Genomic DNA, 19,570 nt, shown 5'->3' with positions numbered 1-19,570 from the left:
TCTCTCTGCCCCTCCCTTGCTTGTGCTCTGTCTCAAAAATAAATAAACTTAATGGGAACATGCTAACCACACTGCTTTGTACCTTATTTTTTTCACTTGACATATTTTCAAGATATCTTTCAACAACATAAGTTAATAGGCCTCATTTTTTAAAAACAGCTGCATAATATATTTTATAGTGGCTAGCTTTATGTAATTAGTCCTTTGCTAATGGACATTTAGGGTATTCCCGGTTATCACAAATTTTGCTGCACCGAGCATTCTTGTCTTCAACTTTGCCACGGAAGTGGAAAAAGAACTCTGTGGTGTAAATTTTTTGACATGTGCTTGCCAAGTCAAAGGGTATATGCATTTGAATTTTTTAATAAACATGACCAAATCATCTCCCCCCAAAAATTATATCAATTTATACTAAATGTGAGGTTTCTTTTTTTTTTTTTTTTTTTGGTCTTTAAAAAGTTGTGTAGTCTTCCAGATTATGGATATGACTGTAATTTAACAGCCATCCTTTCCCCACTGATTTGAATAATCATATTTACCATAAACTAAATTCTCAGAAATAGGGCTGTTTCTAAACCCTCCCACCCCCAACTCCATTGGCTGATTTATTCTTGTGCCAATAATAACCTATTTTAACTTCAGTGCTTTGGTGTTTATCTAGTATGTCAAATACATCACCTCCATTGGTTCTTAAAAGTGTATTACAGGAGTTTTGGGTTTTCAAGTTGTGTTAATAAATCTTTTTGGGTGACAGTGAATCTAAGGATTAGACTAGGGAGAATGTCTTTCCATGCATGTACATGGTATGTCTCCATTTAATTAGGTCTTAAAACCTTCAGGACAGTAATACCATTTTCTTCATATAGGTTTTGCATATTTCTTGTGAGGTTTATTCTTTTGTAGTTTATGGGTTTTGTTTGTCCCTCTTTGTCCCCCAAGTAGTTTTTCTAATTTGTTACTGTAGTATACAGGAAATATACTAATTTAGGACCTCTGTGTATTATCTGTAAAAGGACAGAACTAGTCAGTAAAAGGTTTCCAGGATGAAATAACTATGGGCTAAACAGAGCTAAATAGATGTTCATTGTAGGATTTATCAATGACTTGAGTACACTCTTGATCACCAACAATCCCCAAGAAGGGCACAGGAAATTCCTGGTACTTCCTTGACCAGGGAACCCTTTTTCAAAAGACATTCTGAAAACATATGTTGGGAAACAATGCATCCAAAGACCGTTCTAGTTTCTTATCTGTCAATCCAGGGGTCTCCACTGAACCTTATCTGATGTCCAAACTCCCATTCCCTTTCCACCCAACCAAAACACAGAAGACAACTCAGTGTCAAAGTGAATGCTTTAATGAGTGTTACTCAGAGACACATCTCTCAATAGCTGCTGCCCACCTCCATCGTCCCCAGCTCTTTGTTGGCAAGGAGAGCTAGCTGCCCGGGGGTGGGGCAGGGATCTGGAGTCTAAAGAGTGAGCCGGGGCAAAGAGAGGTTCAGGACGCACCCCGTGAGGCCTGGGCTCCTGGGAGTGAGGTGGAGGGGCATGGGCTTCACGCTGGTCCCTCTTCAGGCATTCCTAGCAAAGCCACAAGGGGCTCGAGGGGCGTGGGGGTCCCGATGGGAACGGGGTGGGTACGCTCATGCTTGCGCAGGTCGCTGGCACTCAAGAAGGCCTTGGGGCAGTGGGGGCAGGTGTAGGGGCGCACAGAGCTGTGGGTGCGGCTGTGTTTGCGCAGCCCAGCCCGGTCAGAGAAGCTCTTGCCACACTGGGTGCAGGGAAAGGGCCGGAGCTCTGGGTGTGAGCGCTCATGCCGTCGCAGCAGCGTCAGCGTGGAGAACGTCTCCTTACACTCCCGGCACACAAACTGCGGTGGCTTCTCGTCAACTTCCTCACCTCCCACCTCGCCCGCCCCTGCCAAGGGACCAGGAGCCTCCCCAACCCCAGCATCTTGGCACTCCACATGTTCCACCGTCATGCCTACCACTTGCCACTGGGTGGCCATCACACCACCTGATTCGGGGGGCAGCCCTAGCAGCCCTGCTGGAGGGTCCCCTAGCCCTGCACCTGCTGCCGGGGCCGTTGAGCCCTCGCCTGACACACTGACAGGCAGTGCCAGCCCTACTACCAGCTCCTGTTGAGGGGGAGCCCCTGCGGCCTCACTACTCCGATGGGTCCGCTCATGCTTCCTCAGGCTGGACGATACCACGAAGGATTTTCCACAGGCGTTACAGTGGAAGGGGCGCTCACCTGAGTGCACCCGGCTGTGCTTAGTAAGGCTGGCTCGCTCGGCGAAGGCTCGCCCACACTCCTCACAGCGAAAGGGCCGTTGGCCTGAGTGGACCAACGCATGGCGCTTGAGGTCCCAAGACGCCACGAACGTCTTGTCACACTGCAGGCACTTGAACGGCCGGTCGCCTGTGTGCACCCGCCTGTGCATGGCCAGGTCTGCGGGCTGCCGAAAGTCTTTGCCGCACTTCTCGCAGCGATAAGGCTTTACCCCCTCGTGCGCCCGCTGGTGGCGCCGGAAGCTTGAGGGGTCGGAGAACATGCGGCCACAACGTGGGCACAGGAAGGGCTTCTCGCCCGAGTGAGTGCGCTCATGGCTCTGGTAGGAGCTGAGCTGCGTGAAGCCCTTGCCACAGGCTGGGCAGCGATAGGGCTTCTGTGCCGCATGGATCCGCTGGTGGCACGTGAGCGAGGACGAGCGGGAGAAACTCTTCCCACACTCCGAGCAGAGGAAGGGGCGCTCACCGGTGTGGGACCTGTGGAGTGTGAAGGAGGGGTCATGAAGGTGGCAGGTCCCTCACCTGACCACTGCTGCCTGTCTGCTGTGAGTTAGGGGCTCCTAACATCCCGGGGGTAGGGGGTACATAGGGCTGCACCCCAGAGTAGGGAATCTTCAGGCTAGGTGTCTAGATCCCAGATAAGACCCCACCAACAGCCAGACCCCACTCCCACCTACTAACCTCCACCAGAGACCCTCCCGGTGGCCCAACTTCCAGCGGGTCCCCTTTCCAGTCAGACCCAGGCCAATCAGATCCCAACGGAATCCTCCAGGATTCCCTCCCAACATAGTCTGCCCCGCCCTCCCAACATAGTCTGCCCCGCCCCTGCCCAACCAGGGCCACCAGCTTCTCCCCACAGCCCAGCCCCACTCACCTTCCCTATTGGCTCTTTTCCCTCTTTGAGCCTCAACCCCACGCCCGGTTGGTCACAGGGCCACCGCTGTTGCGCCACATCCCTCCCTCCTCCGCCCCTGGTCGGTTCTTCCCAACCCCGGCTCCCTCACCACAGCACCGCACCCTCACCGCTCATGGTTGCGTAGGTCCTTGAGCTCAGCGTAGGCCTTGCCGCAGCGCTCGCAGCCGTAGGGCCGCAGGCCCGCGTGGGTGCGCCGGTGCTTGCGGAACACCGAAGGGTCGGCGAAGCTCTTGCCGCAATCGGAGCAAGCATACGGCCTCTCGCCCGTGTGACCACGCTGGTGAATCTTGAGCTTGGAGAGCGCGCCATAGGCCTTGGGGCAGTGAGCACAGCGGAAGGGCAGCTCGCCAGCATGTGAGGCCAGGTGCACACGCAGGCACACTGGCTGCATAAAGCGGCGGCCACACTCGGGGCAAGGGAAGGGCTTTTCACCAGTGTGGCTGCGACCGTGACTGCGCAGCTCAGGTGCCGTTTTATAGGCCTTGGGGCACAGCGGGCATGCATAAGGCCGAGGCTTTGCCGATGCACTTGACACCTTGTCCCCGCTGGCATCCTCTGCTTTGGGTTCTGTCTCCGGCTTCAGCTTCGTTTCCGCCACCTCCTCTGTGTAGTCTACAGGACCATGGGTGGCAGCGTGACGCGCTGCCCTGGGCGCATTTGGAAATGTCTTAGTACAGGACAGGCACTTGTAGCGACGGCCGGATCGCTTGTAGCCGAGGGCCGAGGATGACCGGGCCTCCGTAGACTCCACCTCCATGGCCTCAGAGGGCGGAGCTTCTCTGGGAAAGAAGCAAAGTTAGACACAAGCCACATCCTTCTGCCATTCTCTAAGGCCTCTATCCTTAACGAAGCCTCAGAGAGGAGTTCTGTCTTACCAGCATTTCCCATGGGGGATGGCCACATCCTTCTTTCCAAACACTCCTGGGTCTAACACTCTGCACTCAAGTTTCCTGTCTGGTCTGTTCATTGAGGAAAGAAGTTGGACCAGGTAACCTCTGAGGGTCTAAGAGAGGAGTCTGGAGGCATCAAAATGTGCACCTGCACTTCTCTCCCCAGCCTCTGGGCTTTTCCAAACCTTGCACATTCCCAGAAGGCCCAGGTTCCGTCCATCTCACCATCTTCCTTTTCCAGCTCAGCATCTAAGGCCTGTGCCAGGACACAGAGTCCTATGCATGCCTGCAGACACAGAGGCTACGTAGATGTGGGTCAGACTTGAAGGTTGCCAAGTGCCCAGAGAAGACAGAGGTAGGTCCAGAAGAAGGCAGAACTAGTGGGCTAACTGGTGATTGGCACCGTCTGTCTGGAAGAAGTAGGTCCCCAGTGTATGTATTTTGTCTTTCCCTTCTGGTTAGTTAGCTTTCAGAGGCAGCAACTGTTCACACAGAATCCTGGCCTTGCACAGCTGTAAGGTACTCCACCCTAGACAGGAATCCTGGTCCACCCTCTGCTCTGGAATTGCTGTTGAGCTTCTGCTCCCATAGCTCTGGTAATGGGGAGCTCAGTTACTCTCAAGGTGGCTTGAGCCATTGCTAGCAATTACATGTGTCTCAGTATAATCAATATATCTGATTTAGCCTGGCCTCCTGGGACACCTGCTCTGGATAAGCCCCCTTCTTTCTCATTCATAGCCCAGACACCCTCCATCCAGCTGCTCCTGGGGATCAAGGCTGGGAGGAAATAGGATTAATGGCTGCATTAGTCTTAACACCAGCTCATCCTCCCTAGGGGATGAAAAGAAGAGGATTATGGGCAGATCCACTTAGGAAGGGCTCAGCAGCAGCTGCTGGGGGTGGCCAGGGGGAGGGAGGATGCTGCTATAGACAGGGCAGGGGAGCCAGGTGTGTGCAGAATCCAGTCTGGGAGGTAAGAAGCCTGAGTTCTACTGCTCCTTTCTAGGCCTGTTTCCTCATCTGTATACCTCAGGGTTTGGTGGCTTGGAAGTTCTGACCCAGGGAGGAAGTTCTGACCCAGCCAGGGCTGCATCTTTATAGTCAGCACCCTTCTGCCTAGCGGCCCTGCCTCAGTCCCCACCCCTACACGCATCATCTGCTATGTGCACAGACAGCTTCTTCATAAAGTATCATGTGACACTTTGTCCCCTGCTCAATAACTTTCCGTGACTTCCATCATACCACGCAAACTCTCAGGTCCTTCCTGGCTGTTACAAATCCCACCAATCCTTCCTTTGAGCCCCACTCCCCCCAGGAAACTCTTCCTGCATTTCCCCTCTGGTTTTTGGCCCCAATCCCACACAACTCTGTTCCACCCTCAGCTTGGTTCTTTTCACTTTTCCCACTAAGTGCTGGTGCTGGAAGGTGAGTTAAAGGGCTTGAGGACCAACCTTCCCCGTGGTTTGAATTTCCCCCTACAGTTCCCAGGGGATCCTTCCCTGTCTCTGGATGAGGCAGTCACTACCTCCTTTCCAGACCATCTCTGGACAGACTGCCTGATAAAGTTTCTCTTTAATAAAAAAGATAGCTCACATTTACTGAGCACTTGCTAAATAAAAGGCAGTTTCCTAAGCTCTTTACATATATTAACTCAAACTTCACGTCAACATCGCAATAAAAGTTCTATTATATAGATTCCTTTTTTACAGATATGGGAACGGAGGCCCAGAGAAACAATGTACCATTGTGGTTAAGTGTCCTGTCTCTGAAACCAGACTGCCTGGCTTTGAATCTTGCCTCACTCACTTCCTAGCAGTGACCTTGTGACATTTACTTTATGCCACAAGACCTCAATTTTGTCATCTGAAAAATGGAGGTAATAATAGTACTTACCTCACAGGGTTGGATGAAGACTGAATGGAAGTGATATGATATGAATAAATGCCCTCAATTACTGACAGTCTTCTGAGAGCCAGACACTTTGCTGAGCACACTACCTTATTTAGTTCTCTTACAGCTTCCTGAGACAGAGATCTTATCCTCGTTTTACAAACAAATGAACTGAGGTTCCAAGGGATTTAGTGACTAGCCCATGGTCACAAAGCTAGACTCAACAGCTGGGACTTGAATCAGATGTTTAACTTGCCTTGAGTTGCTGGGCCCTGGATCAGTCGTTTGGGCCCTCCCAGACTTGTCTGCTGCTGGGCCAACCTTACAGTGACCAGAACCCTGAATTCAGGCCACATCTTCACCTTCTCTCATCCCTGTAGAACTGCCTTGAGACCAGAACCAGCACCCTTTATGTCTGTTTCCCTCTCAGAGGGCTTGACCCCTGCGTGCTGAGCTCTGGGCCTCAGTGTTCCCACCTGTGAACCAGAAATCAGAGAGCTGGAGGTATACATCTCTCCTCCTGAAGCACTTCCCTGGGGAAAAGGTAGGGAAGCACTTTCCTGGGGAAAAGGTAGGGAAGTAGGCTGGTCCCAACAGGTGCCCAGCTCCATAAAGAGCAGAGGGCCATGTGGGCTAGGCCCCCATCTAAATCCCACCATTAGCTCCTCACTTCATTGTTCACTGAGGACTCTTCCACCCATCACTCCCTAGAGTTATGTTTCTCCAAGTCAGGTCTGTGAACCCCGTCCCCTGCATGAGAATAATCATCCAGGGAGCATGAGGATGGACTCAGAAAGCTGTACTTTATTTATTTATTTTTTTAACGTTTATTTTTGAGACAGAGAGAGACAGAGCATGAACGGGGGAGGGTCAGAGAGAGGGAGACACAGAATCTGAAACAGGCTCCAGGCTCTGAGCTGTCAGCACAGAGCCCGACGCAGGGCTGGAACTCACCAACGGCGAGATCATGACCTGAGCCGAAGTCGGCCGCTTAACCGACTGAGCCACCCAGGCGCCCCAGAAAGCTGTACTTTAAACATCCTCTCAGGGCCATGCCAACCAACACTTAAGAAGCAAAGACGCATCCTTGGGTCTTCACAAAGCTTCTAGGAGAGGCACTATGACGCCTCTTTTTCATATACGGAGGTTAAGGCCCCAGTAAGGAAAAACACTTTACAAGCACACCTAACTAGTCAAGAGGCACAGACTCAAATCCAAGTCTTCAGGCCCCTGGGTTCTTTCTCTACCAGTCTTCATTTACTTCAGGTTTATGAGACAAATCAGGGGACTTTCGACTGCTCCTAAGACAAAGACCAGTATCTTTTCCATGGCTAGCAAGGCCCTGAATGATCTAACTCCCGCCTACCTCACCTTCCCCTCCATTTCATGGTGTCACTAGGCTCCACTCACACAGGCTGTCTTTCTTTTCCAAAAATAGCTAAATTCCTTCCCACCTCAGGGCCTTTGTACTAGTAGTCCCCTCTGCCAGAACCACTATTCCCCAAGGATCATTGTGTGAAATCTCTTTGATTTCATTTGGGCCTCAGCTCCCTGTCACCTCCTCAAAGAAGGCTTTCCTGACTACCTTTCTTTTTCTTTTTAAGTTTATGTATTCTGAGAGAGACAGAGACCGTGTGAGTGCAGGGGGAGGTGGCAGGTGCGGAGAGAGAAGGAGAGACAGAATCCCAAGCAGATTCCACGCTGCCAGTGCAGAGCCCAACTTGGGGCTTGAACTCATGAAACTCTGAGATCATGACCTGAGCTAAAACCAAGAGTCTGACGCTCAACCGACTGAGCCACCCAGGTGCTCCTCCTGACCGCCTTTCTTAATGCTATCTGCATTCTTGCTCCTCCTCTTTAGTTCCCCTTATGGTGCTCATCTGGATAACATTCCTTGCAAGGTTACCACGGGCCAGGTATCATTCTATGCATTTTGTGTGTACTACTCAAGTTAAGCCTCACAACTGCCTAGAAGTTTCCTATGGACTGAATGCACACATGTATGGAGAAAGCCATGTGAGGACATAACAAGAAGGTGGACATCTACAAGTCAGGAAAAGAGTCCTCACCAGGAACTGAATTGGCCAGCATCTTGATCTTGGACTTCCCAGCCTCCAGAACTGTGAGAAATAAATTTCTGTTGTTTAAGCCCTTCAGTCTTGTGGGGTTTTTGTCATGGTTAGCCTGAACGGATTAAGTTAAACAGTATTATTTTCCCCATTTTACAGACAAGGATACTGAGGCACACAGAAATGAAGTAACCAGTCATGGTTACAGCCAGTATTCAAAGTCAGGTGGTCTGCCTCCCAAATTTCTGCTCTCTGTCCTGACTGTTGCTTTGGTAGCACTTACACATTTTATAGCTTGATTGTTAACTTTCTGTCTCCAACACCAGAGACTAGGCTGGCAAAGAGCCAGGAACCTTTATTATTTTATATCCTCTACACCTAAAACTGTGATTGGTGCCTCAAAACAAAGTGAATGAATCAACCTCTGAGACAGAATTCAAACCCAGGCCTATTGCTTCTGCCTCCCCTATAGTAGGTGTTTGTGAGAATGTCTGCCAGCAACTATTTATTAACCGAATTTCTCTGCCTTCCCAATTTCACAAGTTCCAAAAATCGCCCCATTATCCCATAGTGGGTTCATTGCTCTGGTGAGGGAGGTTTCTCTTTGCTTCACTACTGGCTTAGGAGGGGGACGCGGGCCTGCTGCCTGACCAGGCTGTAAAATGCCAGAGATGCAGGGATTTAATTCCCAGACAGCTTAGGCTATGACGCTGTGAGCAAGGATGAGGTTTAATAAAAAAAAAAAAAAAGGAGCTGCTTTTTCTCTTCTCTGCATTTTGGTCTCCCCCATGTGTAAACAAGTAGATGCCAGTAAGGCCTTTGAGCCATTGAGACCTGGTGAGATGATGGATGGGGAACTGAGAACTGTGCAGAAGTGAAAGCTAATCATCTCCTAGGCCTCCAAACTGGTCAGTTCACAACCTAATCCTAACCTACTTTTTCAGCCTCAGCTCCAGCCGCAGTGTGTCCCCCTCCCAACAGCGAACTAAGCTCCAGCCTCAATTCTCAAACTTTCTCACCTAAATGCATCTCCACTTGCAGTTCTCTCTGCCTCAGCAGCCCTTGCTCGCCTTCTCCCATGGGAAAATTCTTTTGCATCCTTCAAATACCTGCTTTCTCAGTGCCCTCAAAAATACTTAAAAGGCAGTAGAGGTAAGGGCGCCACGGTGCTCTGGGCCTCAGTTTTCTCATTAGTTAAATGGGGTCTCTGAGGTTCGTCGGAGTTCGAAGGGCGTTAGGGCCTAGGAGACGTGGTGAGAAGGGGCCGAGAGCGGCAGAAACCCGGCGCTTCTCGCTCTCTGCAACAGTCTATCTGTCGGCGCCCCCACCAGACAGACAACCCCGCAGGGCAGGACCCTAGGCTGACTCGTCTCCGAAGGCTGGGAAAACGGGGCCTCGGAGAACGAGGCAAGAAGGAGCGAACGAAGAATGAGAGAATGAACAAATGAATGGGCCAAGGACTGGACGCTGGACAAAGGCCTGCAAGATGGCGTTCTCTAGGACCGCGGGAGGGGCGGCCAGGACCTCGGCCGGGGAGGGGTGCCGCAGGCGCTGGGGACCTTGTTAGGCGGGCCGCGCGTCTGGGACAAAAGCCCGCAACATGGCGGGCTCTAGGACCCCCAAGGCCCGCACCGCGCAAGGCGGGCAGCTGTGCCAGCCGAGCCCAGACGTCCACAGCAGCCGGCCCGCGGGGACAGCCGGCGGGTTCTAGGACCCGCTGGGCCGGAGCCCGACTGCGCCCTCCCGGGGCCGCACTCCTCCCGCCCCGCCCGCGCTTCTCGCGCCAGGCCAACCCCATCCGCCCTCTGCACCCACAGGGAAACTGAGGCCTCTCGGACAGCGTCTGCGCTGGGGCGGCCCGGGGGGGTCCCTGCGGCTTCCCGCCGGCGTTTCCTACCTCAACGAACTTGGGCTGGCTCCGTGGCGTCTGCGGCAGCTGCTCTGACCGACGGAGCCCGGACACTGCCAGGGAGGGGCAGGCGCTAGGACCCAGCGGGGGGGGGGGGGGGAGGAGGAGGGGGAGGGAGAGGCGGGGCCGGAAAGCGGAAGTGGGAGGGAGCTTTCCCAGCTAGGGAGGAAGGCAAAGTTTACCCGAGCACTGCAGGTGAAAGTGGCGGAGCAACATCTTGAAAGGGGTCTCTGTGGGTGCTAACGACAGAGGACGCCAGACAGGTTTACGGCATATACCGGATTATTGCTATCTTGGGGCCAGATCACCAAGAACTGGAAGGCGGGAATACAGAAGGGCCATGCGCAAGCTTTGTAGCACCGAAATCCACTTATATTCCACCACATCTCCCTCAGTAGCGAGGAGTGAATGAAGCTCCCTCCATCTGTCTTGGGAAGTTGTTTTCAGGGAGCTCCACGAAAAGTGTCGCCAAAGTACTGAGGCCAGAACAGCAGAACCCTTTTTTTTCCTCTTCTGCTTTCAGCCAATATGCACCGGAACGATTTTCGCAGCTCTTGCCGGAAGTGTGGCTTAGACTAATGCAAAGCAACGCAGAATTTTGACCCTCGTGGGCGGGGTCAGAGTCGCGTTTCAGCTACCTCTCCCTTAGCCCCGGAAGTGTGTCTGTGTACAACTGCTGCTTGGAGGCGGCACAGGAAGTGTTCTCCAGGCAGAGGTTTCGGGGGGAACCTTTTGCGGCTAGGACACTTCCTGTTTCCTAGTAACAATAGGAAGTGTCCGCGGAGCTGGGGGTAGACTCCTGGCTCGAGCCAGCTGCGCCTTCTTTCCTCTACCTCCTTCCTTCTCCGTTTTCCCCTTTCCCTTTTCCCCTCCCTTCCCACCTCCCAGGAGCCCTGGCGGAGTGTGCGTCTGTGGGAGCGCGAGAGCCCCCCCACAGCCACCCCTTGGGGCGCGCGGCTGCAGTTAGGGTGAGGGTCCCAGTGCGCAGGCGCGCTCCCGTTCGCGGTCCCCAACGGACTCATCCGCGGCGGGAACGAAAAGGGGCCACCCGAGTGAGGTAGGGGTCCTGAGAAGAAATTGGCTGAGGAGATGAGTGAGGCGAGAAGACCTGGTTGGTGGTTGATCAGGAGAAGGGGCTCAAGCGAAGGGGCTTTGTGAGTTGAGAAGTCGAGGAGCAGGTTTGGAGGGGCTTTAGATCCGGAGATACGAGTTGTACATACAGGGATCCCATGGGAGTGAAGAATCAAGAGTCAGCGAAGGCCAATGTGATACAGGAGACATGGGGGCCTACTATGGGAAGAGTAAGGGCTTTGGAAAAAAAATTGCCTGAGTCAGTGGGTTTGCTTCTGTGTAAACTGGACTAAGGAGGCACTGCAGGGTGTTGTGAGGATTAAGTGACACAACGAACGTTCTTTACTTAGCACAGTGCTCCGCACATGGTAATGCTCAGCATGCGTTGTTGTCATAAGTATTTTGAGAGAAGATAGAAAAAATAAGAAGGGATGGTGAGGGTATAGTGAGGAGGTGTAGGAAAGAAAAAAGGTAGGGGGTGAAGAGCAACCAGAAATGGGTTGGAATTTCCAAGATAGAAGATGATTTGGACTCAGGGGAAGTAGGTGAAGGAAGTGGCCAAGAGAGTCTTTTAGAAAAGAGACTTTGTGACCCTGAAAGGAATAGAGGAGGTGAGGGAACAGGCCAGCCCATTCTCTGAAGAGGGCTTTAAGCCCCCACCTCTCACATCCTCAGCTGTCAACTGGAGAAAAAGGCTGCTTTTCAGTGTCTCTAGGCTACTCTGTTTAGCTGAGGGATCAAGGAGAGAGAATTAGACTTCTCACATTGAAGGTCCTAGAAAAGTTTTAGGTTTCCTTTTAATATGTCACAGGAGGTAGGTTGGTTGGTTGTTCCAGAATTATAGAGAGGAGAAGGTTAGATTTTGTGGATTTGGTCTGATGAACAGAGGTAGGTTGGTAGGTCTGTGGTAGGTTGCATCCCTCTAGACTTTAGTTTTCTTATCTATACCTCTAGGATGAGTTAGGCCTAGGGGAGCTCTCATATTTGGGGAGCTTATGTGCAGGAGGCCTTAAATCCAAGAGAAAGCAAGTTCCTGGGCATTACTGCTTGGGGAACATTTCTGTGACCTCTGATGATCTTGCTGCTTATAGAGCCAAGAGGCAAAGTTAATTCAGGTCTTCCTTCTGACCACCACCCCCTCTTCCTAGGCCTTGGCCCCTCCACCAGAGGAAGATGCTGCTGCCACCTGCCTGCTCTTCCTGAACCTCCAGGTTTCTGCCACACTGCCCCATGGAGGACGTGCCCACCTCACTCAGCTGCTCTGACTGTCAGCGCCACTTTCCTAGTCTTCCGGAACTGTCCCGGCACCGCGAGCTGCTCCATCCATCTTCCAAGCAGGACAGTGAGGAGGCAGACAGCATCCCTCGGCCCTACCGCTGTCAGCAGTGTGGGCGGGGCTACCGTCACCCAGGGAGCTTGGTCAACCACCGCCGGACCCACGAGACTGGACTTTTCCCCTGTACCACCTGTGGCAAGGACTTTACCAATCCCGTGGCCCTCAAGAGCCACATGAGGACTCATGCTCCGGAGGGCCGCCGTAGGCGCCGGCCTCCCCGCTCCAAGGAAGTCATTCCACATCTTCAAGGGGAGACAGCATCCTCTGACTCCAGGGACCACAGGCTCAGCCCTGGGGAAAGCTGGACAAGCCAGAAAAAACATGAGGAAGAGACCTTTGGCTGTGAGTCTGGGCCTGACCCCAGGGCAGCTTTGAGCACTTGGGAAGATCCACCCACCCGACAAAGAGAAGGCTGGGAAAGCCAGCCAGATTCAGAGGAGGGTGCAGAGCGCTGGGGGCCCACTACCAATTCTACCAGAGCCACCCCGCTCCCCACCCCAGCCAGCACCCTCCTTAGCAATTTGGAACAGTATTTGGCTGAATCGGTAGTGAATTTCACAGGGGGCCAGGAGCCCACTCAGTCCCCTCCTGCTGAGGAAGAACGGCGGTACAAGTGCAGTCAATGTGGCAAGACATACAAGCATGCTGGGAGCCTCACGAACCACCGCCAGAGCCACACCTTGGGCATCTACCCTTGTGCCATCTGCTTCAAAGAGTTCTCTAACCTCATGGCTCTGAAGAACCACTCCCGACTCCATGCCCAGTATCAGCCTTACCAGTGTCCCCACTGTCCCCGTGCCTTTAGGATCCCCCGAGAGCTGCTGGAACACCAACAGTCCCATGAGGGTGAAAGGCAAGAGCGGCTATGGGAAGAGAAAGAGATGCCCACCACCAACGGGCACACAGATGAGAGCAGCCAGGATCAGCTCCCTAGTACACAGACGCTGAACTGCTCTGGGGAGCTCAGCACCTCTGGGGAGCTAGAGGACAGTGGCCTAGAGGAGTATCGGCCTTTCCGTTGTGGAGACTGTGGCCGTACTTACCGCCATGCTGGGAGCCTCATCAACCATCGCAAGAGCCACCAGACTGGTGTCTACCCCTGCTCCATCTGTTCCAAGCAGCTGTTCAATGCAGCTGCCCTCAAAAACCATGTGCGGGCTCATCACAGACCCCGGCAAGGAGCTGGGGAGGACGGGCAGCCATCAGTGCCACCAGCTCCCCTGCATCTGGCTGATACCACCCACAAAGATGAAGAGGTCCCCACCACCACCCTGGACCACCGCCCCTATAAGTGTGATGAGTGTGGTCGGGCTTACCGCCACCGGGGGAGCCTGGTGAACCACCGCCACAGCCATCGGACAGGAGAGTACCAGTGCTCACTCTGTCCCCGCAAGTATCCTAACCTTATGGCCCTGCGGAACCATGTGCGGGTACATTGCAAAGCTGCTCGCCGCAGCGCAGGCCCAGGGGCTGAGGGTCCCCCCAGCCACCTCAAGGTAGAGCTCCCGCCTGACCCCATGGAAGCAGAGGCAGCCCCACCCACTGATCAGGGGCATGGGTGCAAACACAAAGAGGAGACCACTGATGTCCCGCCAGCAGCTGATAGGACAGCACCACAGATATGTAGCATGTGTGGGATGCTCTTTGAAGATGCTGAGAGCCTTGAACTTCATGGCCGGACCCATGGGGAAAGGGAAGACAGCAAGACAGAGACTAGGGTGTCCCCTCCTCGGGCTTTTGCATGCCAAGATTGTGGAAAGAGCTATCGTCACTCAGGCAGCCTTATCAACCACAGGCAGACCCACCAGACGGGGGACTTCAGTTGTGGGGCCTGTGCCAAGCACTTCCACACTATGGCCGCCATGAAGAACCATTTGCGACGCCACAGTGGGCGGTGGAGCAAGCAGCACCGGAGGCGAGCTAGCAGTGCTGGCAGTGGGGGAGAAGCCAAAATCCCATCCGGTGGGAGCTGGGCCCAGGAGTTGGTGGAAAACAGTAAGGGCCTGGACTGTCCGCAAGACCCTTCAGGGGGAAGTCCTAATGTAGCCCAAGGCAACTTGGAAAGTGATGGGGGCTGTTTGCAGGCTGACACTGAAAGGGATAGATGTGGGCTTGAGAGGGATGAGGCCTGTTTCCAGGGTGATAAAGAGAGCAGAGGTACTGAGGAAGGACTGGAAAAGAAGGAGGCTTGTTTCCTTGACAACTTGGACATCCCAGATGATGAGGAAAGCAATGGGACTCGCTTCTGTGATGATCTCAGTGGGGTGGGTGAAGACCAGAAACTAGCCACTGACCAGCCCAGCTCCTCTTGCCACTCTCCTGAAGCTGTCACTAGCTGGCCGGCTGAGGTCTCCCACACGTGTTCTGACTGTGGGCATTCTTTCCCTCATGTCACTGGCCTGCTGAGCCATAGGCCCTGCCACCCCCCAGGCATCTATCAGTGCTCTCTCTGCCCGAAGGAGTTTGACTCACTGCCTGCCCTGCGCAGCCATTTCCAGAACCATGGGCCCGGGGAGGCAGCCCCTGCACAGCCTTTCCTCTGCTGCCTTTGTGGCATGATCTTCCCAGGACGGGCCGGTTACAGGCTTCACCGGCGCCAAGCTCATGACTCCTCTGGCATGACTGAGGGTTCAGAGGAGGAGGGGGAAGAGGAAGGAGCATCAGGGGCAGCCTCCACCCGTAGCCCTCCACTGCAGCTCTCAGAAGCAGAGCTGTTGAATCAGCTGCAGCGGGAGGTGGAGGCACTGGATGGAGCTGGCTATGGGCACATCTGTGGCTGCTGTGGTCAGACCTATGATGACCTAGGGAGCTTGGAGCGTCACCACCAAAGTCAGAGTTCTGGGAACACCATAGACAAGTCTCCCAGCCACTTAGAGTCAGGTGATGCTATGGGAAGGGTTGCAGACCCTGACCATGTCTTTGAGGACACAGTGGCCTGCCTCTCTGGGGAGGGTGGGGACACAAAGTCTGGAGAGGGAGTAGGTGCCATGGTTGTAGACAACCTTTGCATGCAAGGTGGGGAAAGTTCGCTGGAGGCCCAACCCCGCCCCTTCCGCTGCAACCAGTGTGGCAAGACCTACCGCCATGGGGGCAGCCTGGTGAACCACCGCAAGATCCATCAGACTGGAGATTTCATCTGCCCTGTCTGCTCCCGCTGCTACCCCAACCTGGCTGCCTACCGTAATCATCTACGAAACCACCCCCGCTGCAAAGGCTCTGAGCCCCAAGTGGGGCCCGTGCCAGAGGCAGGAGGCAGCAGCGAGCCCCAGAACATGGCAGAAGAAGGGCTGGGGCAGGCAGATGTGGGAAAGTTTCAGGAGGAACTTAAAGTGGAACCCTTGGAGGAGGTGGCAAGGGTGAAAGAGGAGGAGTGGGAGGAGGCCGCTGTGAAGGGGGAGGAGGTGGAGCCAAGGTTGGAGACTGCAGAGAAGAGCTGCCAGACTGAGGCCAGCTCTGAGCGGCCCTTCAGCTGTGAGGTGTGCGGCCGGTCGTACAAGCATGCTGGCAGCCTCATCAATCACCGGCAGAGCCACCAGACTGGACACTTTGGCTGCCAGGCCTGCTCCAAAGGCTTCTCAAACCTCATGTCTCTCAAAAACCACCGGCGCATCCATGCAGATCCCCGGCGTTTCCGCTGCAGCGAATGTGGGAAGGCCTTCCGCCTGCGGAAACAGCTGGCCAGCCACCAGCGGGTGCATGTTGAGCGGGGTGGGAGCGGGGGCACTCGGAAGCTGATTCGGGAAGATCGGCCCTTCCGGTGTGGGCAGTGTGGACGGACCTACCGCCATGCTGGCAGCCTCCTAAACCACCGGCGCAGCCACGACACGGGCCAATACAGCTGTCCCACCTGCCCCAAGACCTACTCCAACAGCATGGCCCTAAAGGACCACCAGAGGCTGCACTCAGAGAGCCGGCGGCGGCGAGCAGGGCTATCTCGGCGAGCAGCTGTGCGCTGTGCCCTCTGTGGCCGAGGCTTCCCTGGCCGGGGATCTTTGGAGCAGCACCTGCGAGAGCATGAGGATACCAAAAGTGGTCCGAGAGGTCCAAATGGCACAGAGGGCAGTGAGGGGAACCTGGCTAATGACCAGGGACTAGAGGACACATCAGGTGGTACTGAGTCAGTTCTCCAGCTGGAGGATGGAGCCAGGAGGCTGGGGGGGCAGAGTCTGAGCCCCATCAGGGCAACAGGTTCAGAAGCCACAGAACTGGTATCCTGGGACATGGGGAATGCAGAAGGGAGGCAAGGAGATGGGGGACCAGTGGATCATGGTGGAGATTGGGTTCCTCAGGGTCATATACTGACCAAGCCAGAAGATGAGTCAGGGAACAGCATCCCCAAGAGTCCTTGCCACCTTGGCAACAGCCAGTCCAATGGACCTAGTCTGAGTCCAGTGGATAGCTGGGACGATGGAGACAGCCGACCTGAGCTCCGTCAAGAGAGTCACACCTTTTCCTGCAGCCACTGTGGCAAGACCTACTGCCACTCGGAAGACCCTTTGAACTGCCATAGCCCTTCCAAGACAGACCGCCACTATTGCCTGCTCTGCTCCAAGGAGTTCTTGAATCCTGTGGTCACTAAGACCCACAGCCACAACCACATAGATGCCCAGACCTTTGCCTGCCCTGAGTGTGGTATGGCCTTTCAGTCCCATCATGAACTAGCCAGCCACCTACACACACATGCCAGCGGCCTCAGTCAGATGCCACCCCTGAGAGAGGAGGCCAGAGGTCCTGAAGGTGGGGCTGTGAAGGATGAGGTGGATCTCCCTGGCCAAGGGGAAATCCAAAAGGCCCCATCAGAACCCCCCAGGACCCCAGGAGACAATACTGGGAGTGCTAATGGGGGGCAAGGAGTAAAGTCCACAGTGGCTGAAGACGAGGAACGGCCCTTCCGTTGTGCCCAGTGTGGGCGTTCCTACCGCCATGCCGGTAGCCTGCTGAACCATCAGAAGGCCCACACCACTGGACTCTATCCCTGTTCCCTCTGCCCCAAACTTCTACCCAACCTGCTGTCCCTTAAGAACCATGGCAGGACCCACACAGACCCTAAGCGCCACCGCTGTAGCATCTGTGGCAAGGCCTTCCGGACAGCTGCCCGGCTGGAGGGTCATGGACGAGTCCATGCACCCCGGGAAGGGCCCTTCACCTGCCCTCATTGTCCCCGCCACTTCCGCCGCCGAATCAGCTTCCAGCAGCACCAGCAGCAGCACCAGGAGGAATGGACAGTGGCCAGCTCTGGTACGGGGACATGAATGGCTTGGGCAGGGGACAGAAGGGCTCCAGAGTAGGTGGGCAGAGTGGGGGTGGGGGGACAAGGAGTGAGAGGAGAGGGTCACATGGTTTCCAAGAGGTTGTGCAGGAGTGGAGGGTGGGGAATTGGATATGGAGGAAACTGGTCTGAGGATGCTGCCTGGTGAGGGCAGAGATCAGAACTCCTGGGTCAGGTAAACAGCATGGTGGGTTGGACAGTGGGCTGGGGGGAGGGGGTGGTTGTGGGCAGGGGCAGAGGCAGTTGCCGTGCAGGAGCCAAAGAAGAATGGGCTTTTTGTTTGGGGAGGGGAGGCAGCCATGTGTCTACTATATCTGGAAACTCCTGATCCAGCCAGTAAAGGAATGATTTCCAGAGAAAAATGGCCTAGGTGGTGCTCTTTCCCTAAGTAGGCAGGGAGCAAGAGGGTGAAGAATGGGGTTGGGAGGCACCCCCAGATTGGACTGCTTTGTGTTTTGTGCTGACCTGGCCAGGGAAACTGGTCACTGGTTGGCCCCCAGCTCCCTGTCCCTCTTTCTCTGAATTTTGTCTCTGGTCCCCCTCCTCTCTTCTTGGAAACTAGACCTTTGGTCCTTAGGTACTGATACTGCCTCATGTCTCTTCCCTATATTGAACCCTTTACCCTTTCTTCTCTCTGCTGCGCATCTCCTTTTTAGGAGCCAACCAAACCACTTTTTCCACCTGCATACCCCCATTCCCTCCAGCACACCTTTAACTGGAGGATTGAGTCACAGATAATTGTTTCTTTGAAGCCAGGCCCAGCTGAGGCAACAACAGTCATTAGCCCCTATCTCCCATCCTCTATCAGGGGGAATTTCCATGGAAAGTCACTCCACCCAGCCCGACTGAAGGATGAGGCTGTGTGGGAGTGGGGCAGCCTGTTTCCTCAGTCTGTTCTTGAGCCCTGGGCTCATGTCCTCTGCCTCCTCTAGAGATCTGTAGGCCTTCTCCCAAGATCTATTCCATTTAGTGGCAACCAAGGGTGGGTATCCCCAAGATGGCGGGCCCTTGACCAGAAATGATCAGGGAAGGAGGGGATGGTGGGTGAGAGTATCGTGAGAGAGCTGACAAGATGGCTTTCAGGATAAAAGATTTCTTGTGACCTCAAGGGAATAAGTGAGGAGCCAGTTAGGCCTGGAAAAATCATTAGTTTACATGCAGGCCTCTGGGGTTGGGGGTAGCAGCAGAATGGCCTGCAGGCTAGGGAGGGGGTGCAAGCTGTGTGGGGTTTGCCGGCCTCAGTCAGTGACCTCCTCTCTTTCTCCCCAGGAGCCCCAAAGGCACCAGCAGCAGGCAGACGGGACCTGTCCTTGCCCCCTCCACCTACCCCCACGACCCCACTTCTGGATCCTTCACCCCAGTGGCCTGCAGACCTCAGCTTCTCCCTCTGAACTTCAAGTCTCCAAAGATCAGAATACGGGCGGGGTGGGGTGGGCGGGTTGTAGGGAAAGGCTTGATCTCCATGTTTTGCTCAGGAGTAATTAGGCATCCCCATCTCTTATTTCCCTCTCCTGCTGTGAAGAGGACCCAGATCTGGCCTCTTGCCCATGGAAGGGGTAAGGTGTTCCTCATATCCCTGTCCTTGAAGGCTCTCCTTTCCCCAGCCTTTGTCATTATGCTCTTCCCTATGACCAGCCCTGCAAGAAGCCCGGTGCCAGGCTCTGCCACAATGTGGGGCCGCTGTCACCAGCCAGATTCCAACAAGAGGGAGAGGTGGATTCAGAGAGCCACAGGTGGGAATGTTGCCTATGGAAGGGGAGCCTTTTGCTACAATTTGTAACTTATTTTCTAAAGTCTATTTTGTAACAATTTATTTAAGTTTAAAAAAAAGGAAAATTGCTCCCCCCCAAAAAAAGAAAATTTCAAAGTAAGCGGCTGGTGTGATCATATCTGAGGGGAGGAAGACTAGGGAAGGCTGGGGACGCCT

General features: G+C 54.3%; 2 protein-coding genes across 7 annotated transcripts; one reads left to right on the top strand and one right to left on the bottom strand.

Moving 5' to 3' along the window:
- Positions 1 to 10,188, bottom strand: ZNF668 (zinc finger protein 668). 5 transcript variants are annotated; one of them, XM_042921070.1, is made up of 3 exons: positions 10,150 to 10,188; positions 3,317 to 3,988; positions 1 to 2,770 (listed from the first exon to the last, which is right to left on the bottom strand). In XM_042921070.1, exons 2-3 carry the CDS (start codon positions 3,964 to 3,966, stop codon positions 1,558 to 1,560), a joined length of 1,863 nt encoding a protein of 620 aa, XP_042777004.1. In that variant the 5' UTR covers positions 3,967 to 3,988; positions 10,150 to 10,188; the 3' UTR covers positions 1 to 1,557. The 5 variants fall into 5 exon arrangements, with proteins under 5 accessions (XP_042777004.1, XP_042777007.1, XP_042777005.1 ...); XM_042921073.1 differs by lacking the exon at positions 10,150 to 10,188 and adding an exon at positions 9,956 to 10,041; XM_042921071.1 differs by lacking the exon at positions 10,150 to 10,188 and adding an exon at positions 9,956 to 10,017 and having other exon boundaries at positions 3,317 to 3,983.
- Positions 10,151 to 19,520, top strand: ZNF646 (zinc finger protein 646). Of its 2 annotated transcripts, none has more exons than XM_042921067.1 (3): positions 10,151 to 11,024; positions 12,187 to 17,612; positions 18,913 to 19,520. In XM_042921067.1, exons 2-3 carry the CDS (start codon positions 12,269 to 12,271, stop codon positions 19,032 to 19,034), a joined length of 5,466 nt encoding a protein of 1,821 aa, XP_042777001.1. In that variant the 5' UTR covers positions 10,151 to 11,024; positions 12,187 to 12,268; the 3' UTR covers positions 19,035 to 19,520. The 2 variants fall into 2 exon arrangements, with proteins under 2 accessions (XP_042777001.1, XP_042777002.1); XM_042921068.1 differs by lacking the exon at positions 10,151 to 11,024 and adding an exon at positions 11,040 to 11,121.
- The last annotated feature ends 50 nt before the right edge of the window (positions 19,521 to 19,570 follow it).

The sequence above is a fragment of the Panthera leo genome, chromosome E3, assembly GCF_018350215.1.
Source record: "Panthera leo isolate Ple1 chromosome E3, P.leo_Ple1_pat1.1, whole genome shotgun sequence".
In the NCBI taxonomy this organism is placed as follows: domain Eukaryota; kingdom Metazoa; phylum Chordata; class Mammalia; order Carnivora; family Felidae; genus Panthera; species Panthera leo.
The sequence above is the reverse complement of the archived record's forward strand: the minus strand, read 5'-3'. Positions and strand labels throughout refer to the sequence as shown.